The 9,910-nt window shown below is 44.9% G+C and overlaps 2 protein-coding genes across 3 annotated transcripts; both read right to left on the bottom strand.

Annotated features, from left to right (window-relative positions):
- Positions 1-622: 622 nt before the first annotated feature.
- Positions 623-3,221, bottom strand: swi5 (SWI5 homologous recombination repair protein). Of its 2 annotated transcripts, none has more exons than XM_067250910.1 (5): positions 2,998-3,221; positions 2,675-2,726; positions 2,432-2,547; positions 2,273-2,358; positions 623-1,362 (listed from the first exon to the last, which is right to left on the bottom strand). In XM_067250910.1, exons 1-5 carry the CDS (start codon positions 3,132-3,134, stop codon positions 1,298-1,300), a joined length of 456 nt encoding a protein of 151 aa, XP_067107011.1. In that variant the 5' UTR covers positions 3,135-3,221; the 3' UTR covers positions 623-1,297. The 2 variants fall into 2 exon arrangements, with proteins under 2 accessions (XP_067107011.1, XP_067107010.1); XM_067250909.1 differs by having other exon boundaries at positions 627-1,362; positions 2,264-2,358.
- Positions 3,222-8,158: 4,937 nt separating this feature from the next.
- On the bottom strand, positions 8,159-9,480 carry fam163ba (family with sequence similarity 163 member B, genome duplicate a). Its single transcript, XM_067250994.1, has 2 exons — positions 9,388-9,480; positions 8,159-8,608 (listed from the first exon to the last, which is right to left on the bottom strand). The coding sequence occupies exons 1-2, from the start codon at positions 9,478-9,480 to the stop codon at positions 8,159-8,161; spliced, it is 543 nt and encodes a 180-aa protein (XP_067107095.1).
- Positions 9,481-9,910: the final 430 nt, after the last annotated feature.

Genomic DNA, 9,910 nt, shown 5'->3' with positions numbered 1-9,910 from the left:
TAGCTTCACCCGCCCCCTCCGTATCCACCGGTACTGTAAGAAGTGATTGACAGCAGCTACAACCAACCACCAACCCCGTAGTTTACAATTGCATCCGATAGAGGCGGAGTTTGCGGTTCTGACTCAAGGAAATGCGGCCCTGCCGACGAGTCGAGTGCTCGGCTGCTCCCGTTCGTTTCCACCCGGTAGTAACAAGGCCGCGCTGCAGGACCGTGAGGCGCTCGTGAAAATAACCCATCAACAGTTTCATGGGTGGGGAATCAGCGTGCAGTCACACCACCCAGACCCCGGGGCCACGTAGATGAACGTCAGAAATGTACACGGGACCTGCGCATAGCCGCAAATCTCTGGCCATTTAAACATTGTTCAAGCTCCGCCAGCGGCTCAGCCCCAAGCAGTTCCGATGGCCACATGGTTTCTGGACACCGTGATGTTAAGGGGATATTGTATCCTTATCATCCTATTATGTTGAGCATTAGTTTTATTTCTCCAAAAGATAAAGTTACACTTCACATTAAAGCTAATACTATAGGCTTAAGTTCACAATTTAAACTTTGCTCTGTAGGGAAAATACGACGATATGGTGTTATGCATGTTAATATTATCTTCTGCTTGCCAAATTAGAGTTCTCTAACAACTGATGGTCTTTGACCGATGAAGATTAGATGAGTAGATGAGCTAAGCTCCAACGAGGCAAGCACTATCAGCACAAGACAACACACATTCTCAGCTTTTGCATTCCCCTGATAGTGACACGCCTTGTACATGCCGTTTACTCAGTTCTGCAAGCTCTCCATAATTCTCTCTGAGAGGACTGTTGTGGAGACTTGTTCAATTAAACAAAACTTTATTTAGACATTTACAGGCAACTACTATCCAGTGTAAAGCCTATCCTTCAACAAGTTGCTAGCAGAACATAACCCGTTAGGAGTCTGACCAATCCAGCTACACGTGCTGTCCCAGGCCCAGTTCTCCAGGCCCAGCTGTGGTGTAGTCCAAAAGATAGTCAGATCTGAACTATACAAATGTTAACACCAGCACTAATATGAGAACAATTGAGTCAGATTCAGTAAGAACAGGCGACCCACGAGGGGATAGGGTGGCCCCTGGTTGACTCCCATGCACCAGAGAGCCAGTAGTCCAGCTCAGGTGTCTGCCCAGAGCAGCTCCCTAGCCCCTATACACCCGGCTCTCCAGTAGATCTGACGGGGCTAAGCAAGGTTGTTTAGATCCAGTCCTTTGATCTTCCTTCTGGCCTCTCGGTCTGTGATGGGAGGAGCCGTATTCAAGGAGCATCTCAGTCCTCCAGCTCCAGGCCAAAGTGGCTGTACAAGTCTCCTGTGGTCACTCCTCTTAGAGAGGCTGAAGAGGAGGAGCACACACACACACACACACAGGATTATCCGTTGTTCTTTCTTTGACGCATGACACGCGCCATTATGAAATTCCACGTTCACACACGCAAATACAGGAATGTATGCGTTTGTGGGGCGTCGAGACAGTGGCAAATTAAAGAGTGTGTGTGGGTCAGAACTGTGGCCGGCAATAGAGAGGTTTTTGTGTGTGTGTGTGTCGAGGGGTCAGGACAGTGGCCAGAGAAAATGTGTGTGTGTTTGTGTCATGACTGTGGCCATTGTGTCAAAGGGAAACACCACCACCACAGTGCGGATGTCTCTCTCTCTCCATCTCTCCCTCAGTGCCCCAGCGTGGGCAGGGCTCACTGTCTCTCTCTCCCTCCCTCCTTCCTGCGCCTTCCTTATTGCCTCATCCTTTCATTCCCTCGCTCTCCCTGCCACCTCTCTCTCTCTTTGTCTTTCCTCCTTAGTCTCCCTCCCTTCATTATTTTATATTTCTCTTCCAACCTCCCTCACTTCCTCGGAATCAAGAGTATTTCAACAGCCAATCACAAGTATTAAGCAACTTCCCCTTCTGCATGTTTAGAAATAAAAGACATCACTTAAACTGAAGTTGAAATCAAACAATGCTCATCATCAGCTCATATTATGCACTAGGCAAAACATTCTAGAAGTACTAGTTGAAATGACCAAGCCTACCATTTTCAGACCAATGAGCAAGACTGAGCAAAGACAAGTTTTAAGGCTACAAGCCCACCGGTATAGGGTTCCCAAAGCAGTGTTTTTAATCTGTCAATCTTCAATGACCTGGAGAGGGCCTGATCAAAGAGAGATGTTAGCTAATCTACTTGGACCTGAGTGGGCCAATAGTGTGTGTGTGTGTGTGTGTGTATGTGCGGTGCCCTTACCTATCTTACCCAACAGACTTTGTCCGATGTCTTTGATGTCGTTGTACTCATGGAGAAGGTGAATGTGCTGCTCCAGCTCATCCACTTTTAAACCACTGCCAAAAAACAAGAGGAAACACGTTAGCCTTGATAGTACATGGGGCTTGGGCACACACAACATATACCCACTCTTTCTCCAGCAGAGCAATCTCTGTGTCTAGATCTGCCCGTCTCCTCCTCAGGTGGTCTATTTCCGCCTGGGGGTCGGCTGAAGTACTGCTGCCCGGGGCATTAAGGCTCTGAAGCTGAAATGCATTGAGGACCAAGAAAACCTGTGTGAGTGCTTGCGGGTTGTTTATGGGTTGTCAGTACCAAAGAGAGATTGTATTATGTGTATTTTTGTGGGAGTTCCTTAGTTATAACCAGACGTACAGGTGATTTAAAGTTGGAGTTGACTCTTTTTTTCAATCCTGCGTTGGGAGTCCTGATGACAAAAAAATTAAGTCCTGCTTTCAGAACTTCGATCACAATGGATATCACCGTAATACAGTACTTTACCGCCACCTAGCGGCTCAAATATAGTAGTACAGGCATACATGTGTAGGAAGGAAGCCTTTGCAACTAGAAAACAACACTTTACTCCACAAACAATTTACTACCACACACACAATAATATTTAATAAGTTGTTGACACAGCTAGAAATACTTTCTTACGTTCATTTAGCAGCTAAGTTAGTTAGCAGTTAGCTATCTACCTTCTGAAAGCACCGACTGTAGTGCTAGCTGACGAGACATCTCCCCTCGGAGTTGACGGTTGATCTTTCAGCTCAGTGCTTTCAGGCCGTTCTGTGACGTTTTCCGTACAGCATTCAGAACGAGACGCCACTATCATCCTAAAAATATTGAAATTCGCTCAGTAATCTAGATATTTTAAGATGAATGTATCTGACTACCACTACCAGCAAGATACAATGTTCAAGTTCCGAACTGGGCTCTAAAGCATTTCCGGTTTTGCCAATTTGCTTTCAGAATAACAGCATTTGATATGCCTATGTGAATTCGGTAGCGCTCCTGTTTGTATTCAGTTAGCTGTAATTGTCGTCAATTATACAAGTATCGCCAAGTTTAAAAGCGTAATTTGATGTACAGTAAGTTATTATAGTTTACGATTGTTATGATTTTATAATTACTTATCAGTCTAGTTATTTGTATCAATCTGTGAAGTTCCAAAGTGTAAATCACAAAGGTAAACTTTGTAAATGATTGTTAATAAAATGACTTTGACATAGGTCTATTCACATTTTACACACAAGTCACAGTACACAGTGACACATTAGCTGTCCTTGTCTTTTGACGTTTAAATAATAGTACTCTGGTGACCTTTATTTGGAAAATAATAGGAAGAAATTCACCGGAAATAACGTTCCTTATTGAGGCTGGTTTCAGCCTGCTTTGTTTAGTTTTTAATCTCGCGCCACAATGTAAACTGAACAGCTGCCTTTTCATTGGTAAAACTGGAGGAGGCGAGACATCTGCAGCAACACAATTTGACCACGTGGTGGTGATATGAATTGACAATCGAATGCACCTAACTTTGGTCAATAATTCAAGGCCGTAGCCATGGAGTCAACATTGGGGGGAACGAAATCTGCTGGGGAGTCTGAAGGTCCACCCTGAACATTTTTTACGATTAGTTATGAATATGATTACATTTTTATGATAATCTCGGACAGCATGCGTGGTTGCCTGTCGTAGCGTAGCACATTTATATTTTATTTATATTTTTATATCAATAAAAAAAAAAATTTGGGGGGGGGGACATTTTGACCAGATTTGAATATTGGGGGGATATATTATGATTACGGCCCTGCAATAATTCGTTGGTTAATACATGTAAAGCTATTGAAAAATGTACACAAACAGAAGCATCTGAAATGAAGAAACGAATGTGTGATTTTCTCTTTAATACAAACTCTGCTGGTCTGTCTGCTCCACCAAAGCAAATTCCTTGTTTGTATAAACCTGATTCTGATTCAGATGGTATGGGGTGGCATGGAGGTGAGGACGGATGGTGTGACCCGATGCCACCATAAATTATTATAACGTTGTAGTTTAAGTAATGCCAATAATGATAATATCAATATCATTGAATGCAATGTACATTAATGTGAAAATGTAGATATTTTAACATGGGGAGATTGAGATGGCAAGTCTTTCTGCTGGGGCGGCTACTTCCTGGTCCACATAGCACAGGACCAAGTTTATGAGGATAGAGGATGGAGGAGGATGTGTTAGCCACCATGACAGCTCGACTGCATTCAATCATGTTAATTCATTCTGGCTGTGGCCCCCCCCCCTCCCACCCCCCCATCTCCACTGGATCTAAACATCACTTCACTGGAGTTACGGACCAGGGTCATAAAGCACACTGTAGACACACGCGCACACCACCCAGGGACAGAGGGAAGGTGTGGGAGGGGAGTGGTGCGCGTAGGAGAGGGAGACAGAGGGAGAGAAAAAAAAGAGACAGGGTCTGTCATGAAGAGAGAAATAAAGAGTTACAGGCGGAGAGACATTGTGTACACAGGACACGAGGCTCACCAGAGAGACAGATGATTCAAAGCTCTTCATAAAACATCAATCCGGCAGCAGTGTCCATGGCGGTCAGCTAGATGCACAGGAAGCGATTGTGGTTCTGAATTATTCAGACATGGCAAAGATATTCTTCTGTTCCAATGGAGGCAAGGGAGGTCTAGGCACATTTTAAATCACTCAAAAACACACAGTTACCAAAAATACAGTCACCCACAACTAATTTAGTGGTCCCTAACTATACACTCACACAAACACACAAGCACACACACACACACACATCCCTCAGGAAACCACAAGGGCATGTAGAGTTTACAGTCAGAGAGCTCTGCTGTAGCCTTCATGCTGGAGGTTCAGTCATTCAGCCGTACTAAATTAGACAAACCTTTAAGCAGTCAGTACCCCAACCTTGATGTTTTAAATCATCGGGATTATCAGAACACTGAGACACTAAGAAACTAGGGCTCAGACATCCAACACTCAAGAAGAGTTGAAGTCATCGCAAATCGGATTCCAGAAACCCAACAACCAAGTTGTACAGTAGTGTGCAGTAAATGTACAAGATGGGGACGGGATTTCTTGGTAAAGAGTGCCGCAAGGCTTTGAGAACGCATTGTTTCTGTGTGCGCATTCACACACGCACACACAACAGTATGCACAGGGCACACACGCACCCATGACGTGCTATCACATCATGGGGGCTTCATGTGTGTGTGTTCCTTGTGCTACTGGAGGAGTAAAAACAGAAGCAAACCTGGAGATTTCCACACCCTTTTATTAGTAACAGAGTGATCATGAGTAAACATCTGAAAGCATGACGAAAACAATTTACTTTAGAGCTGAAACCAAACCATACTGAAAGAAAGCAACAATGCAGCAAAAAACACCAATAATATTAATAATAATAATAATAATAGCGTTTCTAATAATATCACTGGAATTATTATTTGTGGTACTAAAGTTCCTGTGCGGCAAGAAGTCAATCACAATTAGAAAGATAAACTATAACGGTAAATCACGTGTGTAAGTGTCTGTATGTGTACGTTTGTGTGTAAGTATGTTTGTAGGTTGCAAGAGATAAAACCAGATCAATAATACCAGTCACAAGAGCGGTTAAACTCCTTAACAACTCAAAGTCTCATCTGCTGGAAAACACTGAGTCCTTGTTTCAACTTGGGGAGAAGAAGTGAAAGAACAAAAGAGAAAGATATTAGAAAGAAAAAGAGAGTGATGTGCTCAGTACCAGTGGATGGACAACACATCAGGGAGCCTGCCAGTTTCTACCCTGCCCCCCCTCTCTCTCCAATCACCCCACTCCTCCCCTACAACCCTTCTTAGCCACCCCACCTCCCCTTTCCTCCCACACATCCCCCTCTCCCATCTCCTGCTCCCCTCCCCCTCAGATTAAATCTAGGTAATAAATAATCTGATTAGGAAAGTGGTCTCCCGGAGGGCATAAACACAGAGCAGCCTGCCTTTCGAACAGAGCGACCCCTAGGCCTGCTTACTGAGCCCAGAGAAATCCACCCCAGGCCTAGCAAAAGATTTCCGAGCGAATACGCCCAGTGCAGTGCGGTGAGTACACCCTAGTAAAGTCCAATCCAATCAAATGAAGATAAGTGATTCAACATAATCAATAATGACTCATCAAGCGGCAACGCAAGGAATCAAGGTGAAAACATTGTCGATATTGACACCTCAGTGTACACTAATGAACATTGTAAAGTTATAGTGTAGACTTGGTACAAATACCCACTTCTGGGTCTTAATTCCACACATACTCCTGTGTGTATCTGAACGATCAGCCGACACAGAACAACGCTTCACAATACACAGCCATGAGAGCTCGGTAGAACAACAATTAAAAAAAAAGGGACAACAGTTAGTAAACCCTTCTTGTGTCTCTTTTGCCATCTTTTGAGGCCACACACTCTGCCAGGTTAATCTCTGACATCTTTAGGAACTTAAAATGTCTTCAGAAATGATATCTTTAAAGTGTTATTGCAACCCAGTGAGACTCTGGGTAGTATGGTAGGGACACAAGCTTTAGTTGTGTGTTAAGGTCTGTGTGGGATGTCACCATCAACATCACAATCGTCATCATCACCATTGTCATCGTCACCACCACCATCTCTATCATCATCATCATCATCATCATCATCATCATCATCATCATCATCATCATCATCATCATCATCATCATCATCATCATCATCATCATCAACATCATCATCATCATCATCATCATCATCATTATCATCTCCATCATTATCTTCATCATCATCATTATCATCTCCATCATTATCTTCATCATCATCATTATCATCTCCATCATTATCTTCATCATCATCATCATCTGACATTAACAAACAAAGTGTGTGTAAGTGTCCATCCAGCAGGGCTGTAGTCTCTCTGTCACACTGTGTTCCTGTGAGCGACACGCCCCGGCACTCTGTTAGCCAATATGAAGGAGAGAGGGGGGAGGGGCATATCTAGAAAAGGATTAGAAATGAGAAAACCAAGCAGAGGAGGCGGTCCTTCAGAAGCTCTTTATGTCATTATAGGTGGCGTGATGTAACGTCATGGCCTAGTTAACGTTCTGGGATCGTTTGCTATGCCTGCAGTCTGATCCTGGCTGGGACGCCAAGTTTCCTCTCCTCCTCTTCTCATCCGCTCTCAAGGCTTGCAGTCACGTTTTAGTCAGTGATGACTGGTTCACCACGATGATATGCTTCGCCTTCCATTAGAGATCAGGGGCAGTAAGGGGTCCAATCAGGAGAGGAGCTGAGATACAATGATGGGTCATTATATCTTTAGCAGCAAATGTAGTTTGCTGCTAAAGTTTTTGATCTAATGGGTTATTGTGATGGAGGATCTGTTTGAGTGAGGAGAGGAGACCAAAGGCTAAGGAGAGGATTAAGGAAAGGAGGGAGGAGAGAACTGAGTAGATGTGAGGTGAGGATAGAAAAGCAGGGGAAAGAGAGCGCTGAGGAGCGGAGATGGGAAGGAGAAGAGGACTGAGGAGACAGGGGAAGAATATGTTCAGGAGGTCTCAGAAGTGTGTCAGCAGAATGTGTTGATGCCTCGTTTGTTGAGGCAGTCTAAATATCAGCCAATCTGTAACTAAATCAGTATCTGTATCAAATATGGTGGTAGTGTCTGCTGTCTAGCAATCTCTTATTCCCTGTTCCTTTTTTCCTCTCCCTGTCTTATAACTGTCCCTGTTACCCCTCTCCCTGGCTCTGTACCAAACCTGTTCCTGTCTCTGCTGGTGTCTCTTGCGTTGCCCTGCCCCCTCCAAACCACAAGGGGGCACCATGCTGACTACACGTCAGTGCTAATGCTGCAGCTGCGCGTGAACATGTCCCTCATGGTGACAGAGCGGGTGAGGTTGAGCTTGTGGTAGCTGGGCAGGTCTACGGGAAGGGGCACAGGGAGGGGCAGCGGGTGAGGCAGAGGGTGGGGCAGGGGGTCCAGGTCGTGTTGCTGGACGCTACGGTAACTGACGCGCTCGCCGCCGTTCCGCAGCCCCTCCGGCTGCTGCAGGTAGAAGGGCAGCTCATAGTGGGTGCAGGACGGGCAGAAGGTCTGTGAGCGCGTCAGCTTCCGCGCTGGCGGCGGTGGGAAAAGGGCGGGGCCGTTGGGGGCGGAGGAGACGGCGGCTGAGGCCGCCACAATGTTGTGATTGGAGTGCACTGGAGGGAGGCGGGACGTCACAGCAAAGTCTGGCTCCTCCTCCTCCGACTCTGACTCCTCCTTCTTACAGCAGTAGTACTGAGAGGCAGGGCGTGGGGAGACAGGAAACAGAAAGAATGTTGATCATAATAGGAACAGAGAAGCTGTGGATGGTGTTTAATGCCATCTTGTTTAAATCTTAATTAGTCAAAATAAATGAACTCCAACGAGAATAACATGCTTTCACAGGTTGGGTTTCATCACACACACACACACACGCACACACACACACACACACACACACACTTACACACATAAAGACGCACGCACACAAAATAGCCCTGTATCAGTCAGACACAAAAACAGAATGGAACAGAGGATTATATTTCATTGATCCCCAAAGAAGAAAAGTGCTGAAGTAAACTGCAGCCGTTCTCTGTGACAAACTGGACAGAACATTAGACTGAACATGAGTATGGTTGAGAATCTGTTTGCTTGAGAGAGCGTGAGAGAGAGATCTAGGAATTGAAAACAAATCGGAGAAAGTTGTGACAACGAGAAGATCGGCTGATCTCAGGATGAATCAGATGGGAGTGGAGCTTTCATCAATGAAACCTTTTTACGAACCCCTTACAGTCCTTCAGCTCTGACTGCATGTCTAATATCCCTTTGTGTGTGAGACAGTTACAACAGATGTACTTTACAAGAATATGCTAATATACTATTATCATATTATAATTACATACATAGAATACAACAATTCTACCACGACACCTTTATGACCAGTATGGAGAAAGAGGAATAGGAATGATATACAATGACAATTCAGCTTGCCAGTGATCTTCATAGACAGACTTGTCTGCAGTCTAGAGACTTACCTGCAGTCTACAGTAGCACAGTACTGCGATGATGCAGAGTAAGATAACAGTTGCGAGGATTCCTCCGGTGATGACCACTGTACCGGCTGTCATTCGAAGGCCTCTCCATCAACACCCTGCAAGGGAGGAGGGGGGAGGACAGGAGGAGAGGAGAGGGGGATGGAGGAAGGGAGGGGAGACAGAGAAGGTAGGGAGGAGAGAGGGGAGCAGGAGGGGAAAATATAGACACATAACGAGGGGGAGATAAAGACAGAAATAAATAAAGAGATATAAAAAGAGAAAGAGAAAGTAGGAAAGAGAGCAAAGGTAGGAGAGAAGAAGAAGGCGGAGCAATACGGACAGAGAAAGAGAGAAATCTGTCAGTGGATTAACTTCATTAAGTGGATGAAGTTAGTGTCATCCAAGTGATGCTTATTGAATTATCTTTGCTTTGCTAGACGTGTAATAAAATCAGGGTATAAACACTGAACATCATTTAGACTTGTCTCAGCTTGGAACAGATTAAGACAGAGTGAGAGGTGAA

The sequence above is a fragment of the Osmerus mordax genome, chromosome 14 (genome assembly GCF_038355195.1).
Source record: "Osmerus mordax isolate fOsmMor3 chromosome 14, fOsmMor3.pri, whole genome shotgun sequence".
Taxonomy (NCBI): domain Eukaryota; kingdom Metazoa; phylum Chordata; class Actinopteri; order Osmeriformes; family Osmeridae; genus Osmerus; species Osmerus mordax.
This window is presented reverse-complemented; position numbering and strand designations above follow the sequence as displayed.